Source organism: Callospermophilus lateralis, unplaced genomic scaffold (genome assembly GCF_048772815.1).
Source record: "Callospermophilus lateralis isolate mCalLat2 unplaced genomic scaffold, mCalLat2.hap1 Scaffold_52, whole genome shotgun sequence".
Lineage (NCBI taxonomy): Eukaryota > Metazoa > Chordata > Mammalia > Rodentia > Sciuridae > Callospermophilus > Callospermophilus lateralis.
The window spans coordinates 1,082,943-1,102,913 of NW_027514454.1; the positions used below are offsets into that span (position 1 = coordinate 1,082,943).

The 19,971-nt window shown below is 49.0% G+C and overlaps 1 protein-coding gene across 1 annotated transcript; it reads right to left on the minus strand.

Annotated features, from left to right (window-relative positions):
• Positions 1–7,343: 7,343 nt before the first annotated feature.
• LOC143390274 (agrin-like) lies at positions 7,344–19,885 on the minus strand. Its single transcript, XM_076842754.2, has 5 exons — positions 19,679–19,885; positions 17,354–17,615; positions 14,323–14,538; positions 8,263–8,282; positions 7,344–7,412 (listed from the first exon to the last, which is right to left on the minus strand). The coding sequence occupies exons 1-5, from the start codon at positions 19,883–19,885 to the stop codon at positions 7,344–7,346; spliced, it is 774 nt and encodes a 257-aa protein (XP_076698869.1).
• Positions 19,886–19,971: the final 86 nt, after the last annotated feature.

Genomic DNA, 19,971 nt, shown 5'->3' on the forward strand with positions numbered 1-19,971 from the left:
CCTGATGTCAAGGCTTCTTGCCTGGCGTCTTCTGCGCTGGGCTGAGCCCTGTCTCCCAGGGCCCAGGGTGGGGTGTCCTCAGGGTGCCCTACCTGGACCTCCCTAGTCTTCCCACCCTGGCTTGGCTCAGCTTTGCCAGCCTTACTTGAATGTATCCTTGAGCATCCACGGAGGCAGATGTGGGTCAGTGGTGCCCACAATATAGGTTCAGAGGTCATGTGCCACATACACAGAAACATGTGGTTTTCCTTGCAATACTTGAAATGTCGCCACTGTGCTTGGACGTATGAGAAAATCCCCACCCCTGTCTCCCTCATTACCCTGGCTTCCATTCTGCATGTCTCCTGTTAGTGTAAGGGTCTGGCGAAACGTCGGAGGAAGAGACCACCAAGAGACTGACTCATGCAATTGCAGAAGGGGGTTTATTGGGGATCCATTCCAACGCGCTGGGGCTCCCGGCCCACTCAAGAAGGGTGAGCAGCCAAGAGCCCCAAGCAGGGGTTGAGCAGAGCTTAAGTACACTTCTTGGGGAGGGCGGGGGCTTTGCATACATCAGAACAAATCAGCATGAGGCGCGGGAAAATTGAACAACAAATCTGAGACATGATTTGTACATTTATTAGCGGGAACAGATTGGGCAGGGGTGATTGGTTATTCCTAAGCAGGTACACATTCAAACTGATTGGTTCGGGCCCTGTATGCTCTAGGCTATGAATCAGCAAAATAGCCTAGTAGGGCGTTGTCTTAACTGCCTCAGGGTGTAGCAGAGGAATTTAACAATACCTGGTCCTTCACTTTTTAACTTCAATTTCTTTTACTCTTACATTCCCCACTCCTTTTTCCAACTACTTTTAATCTTAAAAGTGATAGATCATAATTATTGAGGGGTCTCATTTTCCATTTCTGCCAGTGGAGCATATTGCTGCCTGATTACCATGAGTTACACTTGTCCTATCTGAGCCTGGAGGAAAGAAACTATGCGGTTAAGCACACAGAGACCCACAGTCAGTAACAGCATAAGAATGATCAAGGGTCTGGCTAGGGCTGATAGGAGTGTAGTTAACCAGGGGGACTGGGCAAACCAAGACTCAAACCACCCTTGTTGAGTTTCCCTTTTTCTTTGGCGCTCTTCAAGGCGTTTTCTTAATTTACTCATAGATTCTTTTACAACTCCAGTATGGTCAGTATAAAAACAACATTCTTCCCTTGGTGCTACACAGAGGCCTCCTTCCCTCATAAAGAGAAGATCTAACCCCCGCCTGTTCTGCAAAACAACCTCAGAGAGAGAGGTTAAAGATTCTTGCAAGGCTGTGATAGAAGTCTCTAATGTTTTCAAGCCCTGATCTATCACTGTTTCTAACTGGGCCATTTGTTGTGACCCCCAGATCATAGCAGCTGCTCCCGTACCTACTCCTGCAGCAGCTCCTATCCCCAACAATATGGCTAGAGTGAGGGACACTGGTTCCTGGTGGAAACGGGTTATTTGTCCCCCCCTACTAGACCTTCAAATGATTCTGCATCATGAAAAAGCACCCTGAGGAGTACTTGCACCATCACACAATAATTTACTGAGCTGTCAAACACCTGGACTGAAATGCAAGGAGTTAATCCTGAGTCACACGCCCACCAGGTTCCTTTCTCAGGGACTAGAAAGCCCTGCGTGACATTGGTTTCTCCTATCTGGGTGCATATGTGCTGTTTACTTTTGGGTGGGGACCCTAGACATTAACCTGTCCTGGTTACTTCTGGGAGAGTTAACTTTGGATTTTTGCCCCAACTACAGGTGGAACTCTGCGTCTTCACAGCATAAGTCCCATTAACTGCTATTCCTTCATAATAAGGGGGCGCGGCAGAGAGGCATAGCCAGCAGGATTGGGTGAGGTCTGGCTGTGTGGAATTCAGTACCGCGAAGGTTCCTTTAATTAATTCCCAGGGGGAGGAGTCAGCTATACTCCGGACTGGGGAAGTAGACAAAGACGGAAACCTGGAGGATTGAGATAGAAGAGGGGTTCTGGTAGTTCTAAGCAAAGGGGGTTTGGGATGCTTAATTCCTGGCTTGAGGGGATTGGGCCCTATTGTGGGATTTTCTTCCTGCTTAAGTCTGGTGAACCAGAGACCAAAGTCATAAGTGGGGCCATAAACATAGAACCGCATTCCCCAGTTATTTCCTGTAAGCCATGTTGTCCTGAGGTAGCCCCTTGCTTTGGAGATGAAAGTTATATTGAGGGGGTTACATAGAATATTTTTTTCCACAGCGAGTGTTTGACACTCGGCTAATTAAACAGTTCCTAGGGTGTATCCAGGTGTCATTTCGCCCTACCTGAATCATGCTGTCTGGGGAGTTTGGTTTCCACCATGCAGCTCCCGTTTGTTCACAACCCCAAGATTTGCAATTGAAGTCATTGGGCCCTCCACAGATTCGGACCTGTTTGCGGCTTCAGAAATCAGCTGGGCACACATAATAATCAAGACTGGCTAGTCTACACCTATGATAGGGGCAATGACATCCATGATACATATGGTGTGGGGAATGTTGCCCTGGCTTGGGGTCAAACGGGATCTGTGTGGGGTCCTCTATGTCAGGGAGGTCCCAGTCAGAGAGGCCTATGGCCAGTTGACAAATGTCTGGATGGAGAGATAGCCACCAAGTCCATAGGGGGGCTATATGTGAAATAGACCATACTACTTGTCCAGTGGAATTTATAATCTGCCAGTGTTGTTGAACAGGCTGATGGGGATTAGGGCTGCAGGTGGTCAGGGGAAGAATCCATAGCCCTACCCACATGACGGACACACAACTTGAGAGGGTTACCAGTCTGTTCCAGTTTCCAGCCGGAGTCTGGACAGGGCACAGGCTTGAGATGGAAGGCATGGATCCAGGGAATGATCCCATCTACTTTCACCGCTGTAGGCATTATAAGCAGCACCTGGTATGGTCCTTTCTAGCGGGGTTCCAGGGATGACACCTTATGTCGTCTCACGAAGACGAAGTCTCCCACTTGATATCGGTGTGGGGTTCCCTTGTCTCCGGGCTGATAAGCAGTGGCCAACTGTTTCCACAGGTATCGCTGGGTGTGTTCAAGGGCTTTAAGTCTGTTAAGCAAGGGGGTGTGAAAGGAATCGTTAAGTCTCAGGGTTGGGGTCAAGTCCCTGATTGGAGGAGGGGCACCATAGAGAATTTCATAGGGGGTAAGGTTACACAAAGAGATGGAGGGGGTATTTCTTGCACGAAACAGTGCATAAGGTAGGAGCATAGTCCAATCTTTTATGCCGGTCTCCAAGCTTAATTTTGTTAAGGTCTCTTTGATGGTTCTATTCATCCTTTCTACCTGTCCTGAGCTCTGGGGTCTATAGGCACAATGTAACTTCCAATTATCCCCAGGGTCCTGGCCAATCCCTGACTTACCTGGGCCACAAATGCCGGTCTGTTATCGGAGCCCATTACCTTAGACAGTCCAAATCTTGGAAAGATGTCTTCCAGAATCTTTTTGACCACCATCTGAGCAGTTTCTTTCTTCGTGGGGAAGGCTTCGACCCATCCTGAAAAAGTATCTACAAAGACTAGGAGATACTTAAGTCCATACCTTGCTGGCTTGATTTCAGTAAAGTCCACTTCCCAGAACTGTCCGGGTCTGGTCCCTCATAAGCGCTTTCCTACAGGAAGCTTGGATGGGTATGCATTAACTAATTGGCAGACTTGACAAGCTCTGGTCACCTGCTCAGCTATTTCTTTTCTTTGTGAGCCAGTCAACAAAAAGTCCTTTCTTTTGTCCTTCAAGAGTGCCTGTAACTTCTTTGAGCCTAAATGGGTGAGCTGGTGAACATCTTTGATGTAAAGTTGGGCTTTTTGGAATTGTGAACTTGGCTCTGTAGGATCCCGGAGTTCGGTGTCCATGTCCCCAGGCCATAAGTTGCCTGAATGTTCCCGCGCAGCCAAGTTTCCTGGTTGTTGTTCCCGCGGCGTGGAAACAGTTAACAGGGTCACTCCGTTTAGGGCTGCCAGCTTAGCTTCCTCATCTGCCCGTCTGTTTCCAACTACCACGGGGTCATTCCCCTTCTGGTGCCCCGACAGTGCACTATAGCTAGTTCTTTAGGGCCTTTTACTGCCGAGAGAAGGTGGAGGATCTCATCTTTGTTCTTTATTTCCTTCCCAGGGGAGGTTAATAGCCCCCTTTGCTGGTAAGTAGCCCCATGCACATGAGCAGTGGCGAATGCATAGTGGCTATCAGTGTATATGGTGGCTCTTTTGCCTGATGCTAGCTCCAATGCTTTTGTAAGGGCAATTAGCTCTGCTTTTTGAGCTGATGTTCCTTCTGGAAGACCAGAAGACCAGATAACATTAGTTTTGCTAACTACTGCTGCTCCAGCCTGCCGCTTACCGTCTTGGAGGAAGCTGCTCCCATCCATAAACCATACGACCTCAGGGCGGGGCAGTGGCTGATCCTTTAAGTCTCATGTACATTGGTCTCCTCTGCCAGTATGTGTTGACAATCATGAGCGACGGGTCCTGATGATTCTTCTGGCAGCAGTGTAGCCAGGTTGAGTGGAGCAGGGGGTCCCAGCGTTATTCTGTCCTTGTCAAGCAAGAGGCTCTGGTAATGGGTTATTCTGGAGTTTGATAGCCACCTGTCTGGAGGCTGACGGATGATGCTCTCCAGGGCATGGGGGGCTATGATGGTTAGCTTCTGCCCCAGTGTTAACTTATCAGCATCCTTTGTTAGAAGGGCTGCTGCTGCTATAGCCCTTAGGCAATGGGGCCACCCGCTAGCCACTGGGTCCAATTTTTTTGATAAGTATGCTACCAGCCTTTTCCAAGGTCCCAAAGTCTGAGTGAGCACTCCCCGTGCTATTCCTTTCTTTTCCTCGATGTAGAGAGTGAAGGGTTTTTTTACATCTGGGAGAGCTAAGGCTGGGGCGGATAGCAGCACCTTTTTGATATTATCAAAAGCCTGTTGGTGTTCAGGGGTCCATTGGAATTGGGCATCCCCCTTTATCAGCGGGTATAAAGGGGCAGCCAAAGACACAAACCCAGGAATCCATAACCTACAAAAGCCGGCAGTCCCAAGAAACTCTCTGAGCTGTCTCTTATCAGATGAGGGCGGTATCTGCACAACAGTTCGTTTTCTGGGTTCAGTAAGCCATCGTTTGCCACCCCTAAGTGAATAACCCAGGAAGATTACTTCTTGTTGACAAATTTGGGCCTTTTTGGCAGAAGCCCTGTATCCGAGCTGAGCAAGCTCGGATAATAGTGCTTGGGTCCCAGACTCACAGTTCTCCTTGGTATTGGCTGCCAGCAGCAGATCATCCACATATTGGAGTAGGGTGACTTCGGGGTGTGCAGTTCTGAAGTCGTTGAGGTCCCTATGGAGAGCTTCATCAAAGAGAGTGGGGGAGTTTTTGAACCCCTGTGGGAGTCTAGTCCAGGTTAGTTGGCCAGATGTTCCTATTTCTGGGTCTATCAAACAACAACTGACTGTCCTTATGCAGGGGCAAGCAGAAGAAAGCATCTTTTAAGTCCAGCACAGTGTGCCATTTCTGCTCTGGATTCAGAGTGCTAAGCAAATTATATGGATTAGGCACCGTGGGGTGAATGTCCTGCACTCTGTTGTTGATCTCTCTTAAGACTTGAACAGGACGGTAGTCCCCAATTCCTGGCTTTCTTACTGGTAACAGGGGGGTTATTCCAGGCTGATTGACAGGGCCTTAGGACCCCAAGAGCCAGGTATTTCTGAATATGGGGTCTTATCCCATCCCTAGCTTCTTTGCTTAGAGGGTATTGTTTAACACTGATTGGAGAGGCAGAGGCTTTTAATTCTACTACTACTGGAGGTTGTTTTATGGCTAGACCTAACCCAGAAGTTTCTGCCCAGGCATTAGGATAATCTTTTATCCATCTCTGGGGTAGTCTACCTGTTTGATCGGTCCCAGGGGCCGTGAAGAGTTGATGTTCATCTTCTACTGACATAGTCAAAGCCGTGACTATGGGGGTCTTTACTGAAGGGTTTAGAAACTCCACTTGGGGACCATCGGGGTTAAAGGTGATTTTAGCCCTGAGCTTGGTGAGTAGGTCCCTGCCCATTAATGGGGCTGGGCATTCTGGGATTACTAGGAAAGAGTGGTGAACTTTTCCCCTTCCTAGGTCCATAGTCCTCTTTGTTGTCCAAGCCCGATATTTACTGCCATTAGCCCCTTGAACTAAGGATCTTTTATTAGATAGAGGGCCCAGTGGGGCCTTGAGGGCTGAATATACGGCTCCTGTATCTACTTCAAAGTTCACTGGGGTCCCCTCCACCTCAAAAGTTACCCTGAGCTCGGGGAGGGGATCCGAGCCCTGACTTTCCTAATCATCTTCTAGAGTCAGCATGGCGGGCTGACGTGATTGCCTCTTTTTGGGCCCTCTTTGGCCCAGTGTACTTTTTTTTTTACAGTAGGCACATTGATCTGAGGCCAGGGACAGCCTTTGGCGTGGGCCCAGGTATCCCTTCCTGTCTCCCTGCTTTCTAACTTCTGGCCTGTCTGCGGCTGTGACCAGGACCTTAGTCAATGCTTTAGTCTGCCTTATGTTTCTCTCATCTTCCTTGCGTTCCCTTTCCTTCTCCCTCCTCTGTTCCTTCTCTTCCTCAGTTTCTCTCTTATAATATATTTTCTCAGCCTCTCTGACTAAATCTCTTAAGGTCATATCTTGTAGTCCATCTAAACATTGTAACTTTTTCTTAATATCTAGGGCAGCCTGCCCAATAAAAGCCATTGCAACAGATGCCTTTTGGTCCTCTGCCTGAGGATTAAAGGGAGTGTATCTCCTATATGCTTCCATAATTCTCTCCAGAAACATGGAGGGAGATTCATTGGGTCCCTGAATTATCTCTCTTACCTTGGCCAAATTAGTTGGCCGCCTAGCGGCCGCTCAAAAACACACTACAAGAGCCCAGCGATAAGTGGACAGATGCTCCCTACCTTCAAAGGTGTTAGGGTCCCAGTTGGGTCGGTTTAAGGAGAAGCCAGCTTCTATGATGTTAGGGAGTTGAGTTGGTCTCCCCTCTGGTCCAAGAATATTCTTTCGGGCTTCCAAGAGGATTCTCTCCCATTCCTCTGTTGTGAAGAGAGTCCCCAGAAGCTGTTGGCAGTCATCCCAAGTGGGCTGGTGTGAGAACATCAGCGACTCGACTAAACCTGTAAGTCGGCTGGGGTCCTCAGAAAAAGGGGGATTGTTATTTTTCCAGTTGTACAGATCTGAGGAGGAGAAAGGCCAGTATTGGTAAGCCTGCATTTCTCCCCCACACCCATCATCTATCGTGGGCCCATAGGGACGAAGAGGAAGCATCACCAGGGCTTCCAGTTCTCCATTATCCGCCGCCTGCAGGTTCCTTTAGCTGGTTCAGGTTCCTCCGGTGGGGGACGGGCTGCTGCCGCTGCTGCCACGGGGAAATCCCTGGGAGGGCTTGGGTCTGACCCAATTACCTCTAGCGGCGGGGTAACCGAGTCAGCGGCGGGAGGGTCATTTAGGATGGGTTGGGGGTTTGGGAGCATGGGTAGAGGATAAGGAGGGGGAGAAGAGTCCTGTGACTCAGGGAGAATGAAGGGACCAGGGGGAGGAGCGGAAGGTTTGAGTGATTGGATCGTGGGGGAGGGGGTTGGAATGGGAGCTGGGACAAGAAAAGGTTTCACCCACATGGGAGGAAATTCACAGAGGTCCTGCAAGGTTAAAATATATGGCTGTTGATCTGGATGGCCACGCGGCCCCGGCTGAAAGACAATATCCCTGACTTTGCAGATTAGAGGGAGGTAGAAGGACCCTCCTGGGGGCCATTTAACTCCGAGGGTGGGCCATTCTGAAGTGCAGAGTGTCTGCCAGGTCTGGTGTTTCACTGAAAAAGAAAGATTCTGGGCCCTTGAATGGACGTCAGTTCAATGTTCAAGAGTCAGGGACAGAGGCGTGGTATGGTTTTGTCCCATACTGGATGTTGCTCAAACAGAGACAATACAAACGTGACACAGACACACAGTAAACGTTTAACACAAGTTCAGAAGCAAAAATTAAAGACAGACAGTCAACTTAACCTGAAAAAAAAGAATAGCCGGCAAAGCCAGACGGGTTGGCAGCAGAACACCTGACGAGGGCACCTCCGTCCCTCTAAGGGCACTTCCGTCCCTTTACCAGATGAGGGCTCTCCCGTCCCTCCCCGAGTCCTCCAAGGAGTCCCTTGGAGAACGTGGCCTGTGGCTTCAGGACAAGTCTGTCCACCACCGCCAGGGAGAACTTACGCTCTCCGCTGGCAGCCACCCTGCCAACCCAAACCGAAAAACCAGAAAAGCTCTGAGAGCTCAAGCACTCCACTGAGCCAAAAACCAAGCCCTGAGCGATCGCAAAGGAAAAACAAGAAGAAAGAGAAGAAGGAGAAGAAGAAGAGGAGGAGGAAGAAGAAGAGGCGCCTTACTTATTTACCCCCTAAAAGGAGTCCGTTGGGGTCTCCCTGTCCGGCGATGCGCAGTTCCCGGCCAATGCACCAAATGTAAGGGTCTGGCGAAACATTGGAGGAAGAGACCACCAAGAGACTGACTCATGCAATTGCAGAAGGGGGTTTATTGGGGATCCATTCCAACGCGCTGGGGCTCCCGGCCCACTCAAGAAGGGTGAGCAGCCAAGAGCCCCAAGCAGGGGTTGAGCAGAGCTTAAGTACACTTCTTGGGGAGGGCGGGGGCTTTGCATACATCAGAACAAATCAGCATGAGGCGCGGGAAAATTGAACAACAAATCTGAGACATGATTTGTACATTTATTAGCGGGAACAGATTGGGCAGGGGTGATTGGTTATTCCTAAGCAGGTACACATTCAAACTGATTGGTTCGGGCCCTGTATGCTCTAGGCTATGAATCAGCAAAATAGCCTAGTAGGGCGTTGTCTTAACTGCCTCAGGGTGTAGCAGAGGAATTTAACAATACCTGGTCCTTCACTTTTTAACTTCAATTTCTTTTACTCTTACAGTTAGTATTTATTGCTTTATGCCGACCGGAACCCAGAGCCATGGCAGACTAGTGCCACGCCCTGCCTGCTGGCCCCTCCTGGTGCCCATGGCTGTGGCTTTGTGTGCTGTGACTGGATGCCACCCTCCACGAGGTGGTGCTCAGGCCTGTGTCTTGTTAGGGTGAATGTGTGAGTCCTCCCCTCACCTGTGTCCTGTGCCTCGAGGGAAGTAAACTTTGGAATTACAAAAAAAAAAAAAAGCAATATTAAAACATGTTACTCTAAATACATTTTATAAATAAAACATATTGTAAATATAAAACATTTACAAATAAAACATATTATAAACATGTTTTATAAATAAAACAGAATAGGATTGGTGGTTAAAAAGAATAATAAGAATCACAAAGGCATGTGAAAGTTCTTTTATAAGGCAGGTTATTCAAAAAAATGGAACAAATGTTTGATCTCCTGGGGACAAAAGAGTAACTTACATTTCTACTTCATGGCTTATTCCAAAATAAATTCCAGAGAAATTAAAATTCAATATAAATAAATGAAACTGCACACCTACCATAATATTAAATATTTGTGTGATCTTTGGCAAGACAATTCTTTTTAAGAGTTGCATATCTGATACCAAAGGCAGAAACCATAAAGGAGATTATTAATGTGTTTAACATAAAAATGCATTAGATGCAAATATCTCTAAAACTAACATTTAAAAGTTAAAGGCATGATCTTAAAGGTGTCAGAAGTCACCTTTGTGAGAGGGAGTGACTGAGAACCACACAGATTTTAATAGACCAAGGAGACATGAGGTTTAAGTGCCATGTGTTATCCTGAACTGGATTTGGTATTAAAACAAAAAAAGACATTTGTGAAAAATGAATAAAATCTAAGCACTGCTATTTATTTAATAGAATTCCAACAAATTTAATATTTTAGTTTTCATCATTGTTTTGTGGGTTATATAAGATGTTAACACAATGAGAAGCTGGATATAGAGTAGATAGGAGTTTTCTAGATTGTTTTTCCACATTCTATAAATCCAAAGTAATCTTCAAATAAAACTGAAAAAAGAAAGGTAGATAACAAGGTGGAAAATTATTTTTAAGTTATGACTCATGAAAGACCAATATCCTTAACTTTTGAAGATCTTCTTCAAGTCCATATAAAAATAACACTCTAATGAAGAAAGGATTTAGTGATACCAATAGAAATCACACACACACACACACAAAAAAATAAATGGATAAAAAATATTAAAATGTTCAGTCTTAATCAAAAAATGCAAATTGCACAATGTAATTCTTTTTTCATCTACGAAGTTGGCAAAGATTTCTTTAAAACATTTAGTATAGGGGCTGGGGATGTGGCTCAAGCAGTAGCGCGCTCGCCTGGCATGCGTGCGGCCCAGGTTCGATCCTCAGCACCACGTACAATACCGCTGATAACTAAAAAATAAATATTAAAAATTCTCTCTCTCTCTCCCTCCCTCACGCTCTCACTCTCTCTTAAAAAAAAAAAAAAAAAACATTTAGTATAGTCTTAGGATATGAGAAAGTGTAAACATAAAATCTAATCATCTCAATATTTTTAGTAATGTATCCAAGTTTCGATCATCTCAGTGATTTATCCTAAGGCTTTTAACTCTCAACAGACACAAAGCTTTAGTCACAATGGAGCAGCACCAACAGTAAGAACAAACATTGGAAACAGTTTCTAAATAGACTCTAACATGAGATAGATAAAATAAATTTTAATTGTTCCATTAATGGAATAGTATGCAATCATTTTTAAATGGCATTACATGAATAGACCAGCACAGAGGGATTTTTAGGGCAGGGATTCTTCTCTACATGATACTGCAGTGGTGGTGTAGGTCATGCACATTTGCCCAGACCCAAAGCACATACCAGAGCAAGAGAAAAAGCTAAGGTAAACCATGAACTTTGGGTGATCACTGTGTGTTAATATGGATTCAGTGATTATAACAAATACACCATTCTAATGGGGCATGTTTCTAATCGGGGAGGCTAAGCATGAGGAATACAGGGGGAAGGTGTGCCATCTTTGTAATCTCTGCTCATTTTTTTCTGTGAATTTAAAACCATTTCAAAAACTAAAATCTATTTTTTAAAAATATAATTACAAAGAAAAAATAGTGATAGGAAACACAATAATATATTTGAAATGCACAAATTCTAACAGGAACCTTTTCCCTTAACTGTGTCATGCTTTTCTGTAAAAAGAAATAAGTTTTTAATTTTAGGTTTAAAAGGAATAGAATGTTGTGGCAAGGAGGACAAGAGGACACAGAAGTCATAGGGCAAACCAAGTTGGAAAGTGGAAATAAAACAGAAAAATGTATTCCAGGTGAGTTAATAAAAAGACAGAATGAAGGTAGAAAGTAATTGGTTAGAGATTCAGGACTGAGTCATAACTGGAGAGTATCCACCTGAGATCTGTTGGCTCGATAAGTGATGTATATGATGGGAAACTCAGCTGAAGGATGAATTATGCAGTGAAGAAAGTAAAGGGAACTTCAGTTCCAATTGTAGATTTCCCTAAGTTCTCTTCATTCAGTTGCCTGCAATTATTTCAGAATGTGAGGTCAACATTAAAGTATTACTAGTATACCCATTTTACAGACTTTTAGCAAATTTCATGCAATGTCATTTATGAAGTGCTTAGCATAAAGTGCCCAAAAATGATGAATATATTTTCTTAATTATCACCTTATCATTGTTAGGATGATCATTATCAAATTGAGGCTCCAAGAAGTTAACTGACTTGGGCAAGGGCACCCAACTAGAAAAGAATCTCTGCTCAGACTTGCATTCTAATCTATATAAGTCTGAGAGCCTTTTCTCTCTTGCCTGTTTTGAAAATTGGATGGGTGTAGTATACCAGCATCGGGATGTAAAAAAATGAAGTATTGCAACTCTATCCAGCATGGGAATGTAAAATTGCTATTCCAATGCATTTTTGTATCAATTCCATAGATGTTTAATTCTGAGCATGAAGACTCAAGGAAAGGGTGCCCAATAGAAGTGTCTTCCATTGAGTAATCATAGGTTTTAGTTAGTATTTTTTTTTTAATTTAAAATGCTGTTAGCTTATAATATCACTAATCTGCCCAAGAAAATATATCCCACACTTATCATTTGTTCACTCAACTAATAAATGTTTTGCATCAGCATGCACCACGGTCTAGACTCTCACATTACCAAGATAAATTAGACTCATGATCCCTCCCATTACATCAATTAACCAACTAATATTCACATTTTTCTTCTTTTCCCTCTTTCCTATGTCTACTTGCTTAGTCAAGCAATTATTCATTACCTGTGTGTTTAGGATTATCACAATACTCTTACATTATTTATAGTTAAGTTTTATTCCTGAATTTGATAATATAGACATATTTTAATTATTTTTAAATGATGGAGGCATTCTCTTGACCATGATGTACTATTTCCCCAATAATTTCTCTTTCTCCAAAACAGATACACCAGTAGAGCTAGTTTCTTTTCCACACTGCCCCACACTACACCATCCCAAACCAGCATTTATGTTCTATCTCTATCTGCCTCCTCAAACTCTTCATTTTCTCCTTCCTTTAGTACTTTTGGTTTAGTGATATTTTAGGGTTCTCCTGCACTCTGTCCTTCCTAGTTTAATAATACTTATTTTGTGTTTAAATCCCACATCCTAGTCATACTCTGATTACCCACTTGTATTTTGATTATATTGAAAAATTTATCACTCTTGTTTGCTTTCCAATTCTTATTCCACTATTTGAAGTTTCATTTCTGATTTGTTTGCTTTTAAATTTTTTTTAAATTTGTTTTAATTAGTTATACATGATAGTATAATGCATTTTTTTTGTTTGTTTAGAATACACTTTGCTATATCATGTATAATGGAGTAAAATTTCTCGTTGTCCTGGTTGTACATGATGTAGAATCACACCAGTCATATAATTATATATGCACATAGGGTTATAATGAATGTTTCATTCTATGATCCTTCCTACCCTACCCTCCTTCACTCCCCTCTAACTAATCTAAAGAACCCCATTGTGTATTAGCAGCCACATATCTGAGAAAACATTGGGCTTTTGGTTAGGGGTGATTAGCTTATTTCACTTAGCATGATAATCTCCAGCTCCATCATTTAACAGCAAATGGCATAATATCATACTTCTTAAAGGCTGAGTCACATTTCATATATATATATATATATATATATATATATATATATATATATATGGAAGATGTTTTGTTTTATTAAAATAAGCTTGTATGTATTTCTCTTTTGCAACTATCTAAAATTCCATTGGTATGATTCTACCTTTAGGATACATTATTTTTTAAGGGCTAGAGTTCCTATATACACATTCCCTCAGATGGGGCAAATACATGGTACCTATTGTTTGATATCTTGAAAATTAGGCTTAGCTTTGTCTCATCCAGAGAAGTTAATGTCATGCTTGGGTTTATGTCCTTTTTGCTAATGATTTTTTACCAATTTTTAGCTTCCTGTGTTTTAAATGAGAATCAGCTATTGATGTGAATTTTATTCTTTGTAGGTAATTTTCTTGTCTTGAAATTTCTGAATTATTCTTTTAATTCTTGCAGTTGTGAAATTTTATTAGAATATGTTTGGATGTTTTTCTCTTTTGTGACTATCTAAAATTCCATTGTACCTTTCCACTTTTATAATAAACTAATAACTTATTTGGTGGTTTGGGGGGTAACTCTTCTCTTTTCTCCACCTCCTGTCGTGATGGGGGTAGGCTTTGATCATCTAGGTTTGGGGGATCAGCCCTTCTGAGAGGAGCAGAACAGCCAGGTGGGGAGAGGCAGGGAGCTGGCAGGAGCAACCTTCAGTGTGGGAACAGCCCCATTTTGACCTCCAGTCTCTCCACCTCAGTCTCTGGGGCTGGGAAGTTGGCCTCTGACCTGCGTGGCTGTCCCGAGTAGGTGGCCTCTAACCTTGAATGCAGCCCCCTGCGAAGTTTCCCACTCACAGGGGTGCTGTGAAGGTGCAGGCAGGCCCCAACAGAACGGACTCCCTCTAGCACCCACGGGGGCAGCCCAGGAGAGGGAGGGAGGCTGGCTTCAAAGCAGACTTTTCCACTTTCAGTGGGGGGTGGGGGGGACGGAAGTGGGGGCTCTTCTCTGGGTGGGGATTAGGGGAATGGGGTGGGTCTGGAAAAAGCCAAGAGCTGTTTCCATCCTGCCCTACTTTGCCTGTGTAAGGTAGATCACCCCACAGAATCCAGGGCATTCCCCACCCATCCCAGAACTGCCCCAGAAACCTGGGGAAGCCAAAGACAAGATAGACCCACTCAGGTGCACCAGCAGCACCAGGAGCACCAGCAGCACCAGGAGCACCAGCAGCACCAGCACCCGGGTGGGAAGGAGGCAGCCCCTCCCCCAGCCACACAGGCAGCTTGCCTGTGGCAGGCAGTCTCCAGTGCCAGTAGCCTCCAGCCTGGACCTGCCTGGGGAAGGGGCCTTGAGGGCACTAGGTGTGGCCAAGGGGTAGGCTGAGAACCTGGAGTCTAGAAGAGGGAAGCAGGGACAGGGAGAAGCTACCTCCCATCTGCAGAGGAATGTGGGAAAGCTGGGGGGTGGGTACAGAAATGGAGTACACAGCAGAGAGCGACCTCGGCAGTCCAGAAGCCTCCCCTAAGAGATCAAGAGATCAGAGAAAGGAACCTGGCCTGGGGGTCAGGATGCCCCCACCCACTGCCCTGGGACTGTCCTCCTGAGGGCGCTAGACAGTTGGGCTGGCAGGAAGGGCTTGACCAGAACACTGCTGGCTAGGCCAGAACTGGGAGCCTGGCTGCCAGGACCCCCAGCTTCAGGGCTGGGCAGAGCCAAGCTGGGCAGGTGCCAGGCTCACTCCAACCCTGGCCCCCTGCCTGTCCCTGTGCCAGGCCCCGGCAGGGGCACACAACACTTCCTTTCTCTGCTACTGGCTTGGAGTGGGGAGGGAAGGGCCTCAGGCTGCCCTGCCAGCCCCCAGTCAGGCCTGCGTCCTTCTTGGGGGCTTTGAGGCCTTCCTGAGGTGGAGAGGGAGGTGATGGGAGTGTGGAACAATGTCCAGACTGGCACAAGGTGGCAGATGGCTGCCCTGAGCAGGCTCCCAAATGGCAGCTGGCACGGGAGTGAGGCTCCAAGCCACTCTCCCCAGCAAAGCAGGGGGTGGGGTTGCCTTCTGGAAGGAGCAGGAGGGGCCCCCAAAGGTGGTACAGGGGGAGGGGCACATACCTGTCTCAGTTATGCCAGGAATGTGGCTCCCCAGGCAAAGGAGAGAGGAGGAGACTTCCTAGGGGGCCCGTAGCTGGGGGAGGGGCTGACTGGACAGGGCCAGGAAGTTCCAGCTGGCCCAGGGGAGAAACTGAGGAAAGAAGCCTCTAGAAGGGGGAAAGGTATATGTCCCTGCAGCAGGACCCCTCAGGGCAGTGTCTAGGCAGGGGTGGGGAGGGCATGTTCCCAGACTGGATTCCCACACAGAGGGCCCTGTACGTCTTGGGTGACCACTGAAGACCAGATCACCTGTGCCCTGTTGGGGTGGGCAGTGTGGGGAAGGGTTGACTAGGTTGTAGCCTTTTCTGTCGACCATCACTAGGACTGGGGAGGGGGCTGATGTGCTCATCTTCAGAACAGATGGAACCAGCTTGGGAGGACTGGGCAAGAGATGTACCTTCAGCCTGGTCCCTCAGGCCTCAGGGGGGCCTGGAAAAGGCAGAGCCCTGTTTCACCCTGAGTCAATGATGCATGGTCCCTGTCCTAGCAGCCATGGAACCCTGGTCTGCTTCCAAAGTAGAGATTCCTGTCACTCAACCCTGCTCAAGGTCTCTGGGCTCCCCAAAACCTTACCGTGGAACCCAGATTCCTCATTCTGTCCCCTCTTCCTGGGGCTCCCCTGTGTCCCCTTGGCCTGTCTGGAAGCCCCCGCCTGGCTTTCAGGTCCTAACTGATCCCTGAGCCACATGGCTCACAATAGGTCAAGCCACACTACCTGGGGGGTCTCCTTGGGAATTCTCCTCCCCAGCTGTCCCTCTACTCAGCCTGGTCATTCATAACACCAAAGCCCAGGACTGGCATGGGAAAAGTAGGCTTCAGAAGCTGAATCTGTTGGGCCCAGGACACCCTTCCTCTGTGTGACTTCTGACTCCTTATCAGGCCTCAGTTACTGAGTCACAGACCCTCAGGAGGGACCCACCCCTCATAGAGTTAATGATTTTCCCTCTTGATCTTTCAGGGATGAGCATGGACAGCACCAAGACCCTCCTTTTCCAGGCCTTCCTCTGTCCTACTCATCCCCCCATGCCTCCATGCCATGCCCTGCCCAGCTTCCAGGGCAGGACCAGGACTGGTCTTTGCCCAGTGGGATGGCCTGGCTAGACTCCCACGGCTAAGCCTTTGCTGAGCAGGGCCCAATCCAGGGGACCTGGAGGTAGCCCAGGAGCAGCTGACCACAGCTGGGGGACAGACCACAAGGCTGCCCATTCTGGGCTATGTCCCTCCTCCTTCACAGTGCCCCCAGAAAGACAACACAGTGGGCATGGGGAAGGGTCCCAGAGATCCCCCTCAGGAGCTGCATCAAAGCAGAAAGGCAGACAATAGTTAGGACTTCCCCACTGGCCAACAGAGCACCTCAAATAAGTGGAAGTCATGACCCCAGCCACTGCCCTGAGGAGGAAGTTTCTCTCCGTCCCCCACCCCACATCCCATTCCAGATAGCCATAAGGGAACAGACAGGAAGTGGAGGCGACAAACTCTTACATTATCCCACCACATTCCCTGGCCTGTGGAATGTGTGACAGGTCACTTCCCAGAGGCACTAACCTGTCTAGTCCCCAGAAGCACTCATCCCACACAGCAGCTCTTCCCAGAAATCGTGGGCCTCTGGACACACAGGATAGGCCCCCAACCTCCAACCCCTAAGCCTGGCCACAAGGGCTTTGCTCAAATGTGTGCACCCAGTCTAGGCAGACATGGGGCTTCTGCCAGAGCATGACAGCTGGTGTCCATTCATTCACCTGGTCCCAGCTCCTCCCCTGGGAAAGAGCCCTCCAAGGGGAAGGGGCGAGGAAGCAGAGGAAGCCAGTCCCTTTGCAGGGCTTGCTTCTGTTCCTTGGGCTCTGATGACGGGATGACTAGAAATGAGGCCAGGGAGCAGCAAAGAAGAAATGAGGTGGGAACACAGCCAGACAGCAAGACAGTATGTGTTCCAGCTGCAAGTAAACCCCTCTTCACTCTCCATGGGCCCAACGCTCTGCCACTCACCTCCAAGCCCACCTTTCACACATACCTGCCAGCCCGCTGCCCACCCCACTGGATCCCTACACGGAGCCCCCCACGCACCTTCTACACAAAACTCCACCTCTTCCAGGTTGTGAAGGGTGATCCGCATGAGGCTAGAGTTGAGCATCAGCTCATTCTTATGCGCTGGCCACAGGTAGGGGGGTGCTGGGTTCACAAAGAAGATCCTGGTGTCCCCGGTAGACACCTGGTTGTCACAGATGAGGGGGTCTCCAAAGCCACCAATGACTACCTTGTTGCCACCATCCAGAAGGCTCTCCTGGGACACCACATCTTTGCCCTTCAAGTACCGCCAGACTCGAACCTGGGTAGACACAGGGGCAGGTGTTAATGGTCCTCTTCCTCCTGGGGGAAGGATACCAGACAATGGCCTGGGCCCTTGTGGCTCTGACCTCAGCTGCTCAGGTGGAATGCCACAGTAGACACCAGGCCCGGGCAGAGATCTCTGGACTGCCCTGGGCAGAGGCTGAAGGTAAACATACACAGTGCTGGGGTGGTGCTGCCCCCCTATGTCATGTGAGGACATGGAACCTCTTCATGTGATAAGATGTCTCATGAACACAGGCCCACCCCAGGAATTAGCTCCTATTCCAGGTCTAACCAAGATCAGCACCCCAACTCCAAAATGTCCACCTCAGCTCAAGCTGGATTTGGGGAGGGACCCACCTGGTCTGGATTGCCTGCCTCCTCCATCCTTCCTTTTCTCCCCCAACCTGCCTACCACCACTTGCTCACACTCTGGGCAAAGCCAAGACTGGGACACAGGGATGGAGGGGGGTTTTGGGGCAAGCGGCCAGCCAGGATCTTTACACCCCTGTGGGTGGGCTGACACCTTCCTTCCAGGAAATGAAGGCCCCCTCCTCCAGTTCCAGCGTCAGGGCAGCCAAGGTAGCCATGAGCCACAAAGTCAAGTTCAGGCAGCTTTAGGCAGCCCCACCCTACACCTCTCCTCCTGGGACCCTGAGGGCATCTACTCTGACACTATTGCAGGAGGGACAGCTACAGCCCCCCACCCAAGGTAGCGCACATAACAGGTCCACAGATCCTTTTACTCCCTGCGAATGGAGTTCTGGGAAGAGGCCCCTTCTTCAAGAGCTGTTGGGGGCCAGGGCTCTTGGAATGGGAGTGAAAGACAATGGGACGCCTTTCCACCTGCCAGCTCAGGACTGCAGAGTCTGCAGGGACCCCTCCATCAGCTGGTTCAGCCTCATCTAACCTCCACACATCTGTAGACTCCAGCAGGAGAGAACCCAGGCAGGAGAGGGCCTGCTGGTTTCATGGCCTCCCCCCACCCAGCCACACCCAGGAGCAAGGGAGGAAGTCGGGAAAATCCTGCAGGGGCTTGGCAAAGTGCCCAGCGGTGAGGGGAGGGGTTCGGTGGGGGGGACACCCCCCCCCGCCCCCCCCCCCCCCCCCCCCCCGTGCGCGCTGTAGCCCTCACAGACCACTCTGAAACCGGCAGCAACCCTCCCCATCTCCATGGAACAAGAATGATCCATTTCTGGTCCAGTGAGGTAGTCTGGGGGGCCAGAGGGAGGACCAATCTTGGGTCCCCAGGGCCCTCCCTGGAAGATTGTGGAGGAAACCCACCATACCTACTCCAGGAGCTCCCAGATCCAGCTGAAGGAGAAGTGGGACAAGATTCCCCTCCCTATGGCCAGGGGAGCTCCAGTATTCCCGGGAGCGGGATAGAGCACCTGCCCCTGCTCCCCTTTCCCCACTGGGCCCAGGCACGCGAGGTTCAGCAGCGGCCCCGCCCACTCCCTGCTCCAGCCCCCCACAACCATGGCCGCAGTATGTCTCATGAGCATGGCCTCAGCAGTCTCCCTAAGTTAGGAAATTAGGCTGTGCACCTCTTTCTCCCGGCACCCCCTTTAGCACTGGTATATCCGCCTCTGAGAAGGGGGAAACAGCACTGATCACAGGTAGAGCTCCCGTCCACACCCCAGACAAAGAGCGTCACCTCCCCGACCCTACCCCTTTTCTTCGGCTGGTGGGGAGGAGGCGCGGCAGCCCCCATACTCCCTGGGGGTGGTGCACTTGTTTTCGATAAGGGAAAGGGCTTTGGGCGGAGGGGAAGCCAACACCCGGTTGCCCGGCCTGGGCACCACCAGCGGTACCGCAGGAACACCGCAGGAACTTTCCCTGTCGCTCCAGAGTTTTCCGGGACCAGGCGCCCCACCTGGAGGGTTGGCGGTCGCCAAGGGAGCGCGAGCGGGGGCTGCGGAGCGTCCGGGATCATTCCCACGGCCTGGGATAGGGGTCCCAGCAGCGCGGCCGGCAAGCGAGGGGAGGGCCTTGGGGCGGCATCGTGGGGAAGAGGCCCCGGCCCGGGCCTCCCGGGGCTGGGGTCCCGGCGGGGCCCACCTTGCAAGAGTACGTGTGCTTCACCGGGTCCACGTTGAGGATCTCCTCCACCGAGCCAGTGAGCACCACGTTCGCCTCCTCCTCGCGCTGCTCCAGCGCGCGCTCCGGGCACGTCCCGCCGGCGATGGGCAGGGTGTGCGCGGCCACCACCAAGAGCAGCAGCAGTGGCCGCATCGGAGACGGGCCGGACGGCCGCAGGCTGGCCATGGCGCAGCCGAGGACAGCGGAAGGCGGCGGGGAGAGCGCGCAGGCTGGGCCGCGCCGGGGACCGGACTGGACAGGACAGGAAGCAG

Bases quoted from the DNA above. Each gene is read 5' to 3' on its own strand.
- LOC143390274 (XM_076842754.2), bottom strand. From the start codon at position 19,885: ATGGCCAGCCTGCGGCCGTCCGGCCCGTCTCCGATGCGGCCACTGCTG. The intron at 17,616-19,678 runs GTGGGCCCCGCC...GTGTCTACCCAG, and splicing joins AGCACACGTACTCTTGCAAG to GTTCGAGTCTGGCGGTACTT. The intron at 14,539-17,353 runs GTGCGTGGGGGG...TCCCTCTTCTAG, and splicing joins GGTGGAGTTTTGTGTAGAAG to ACTCCAGGTTCTCAGCCTAC.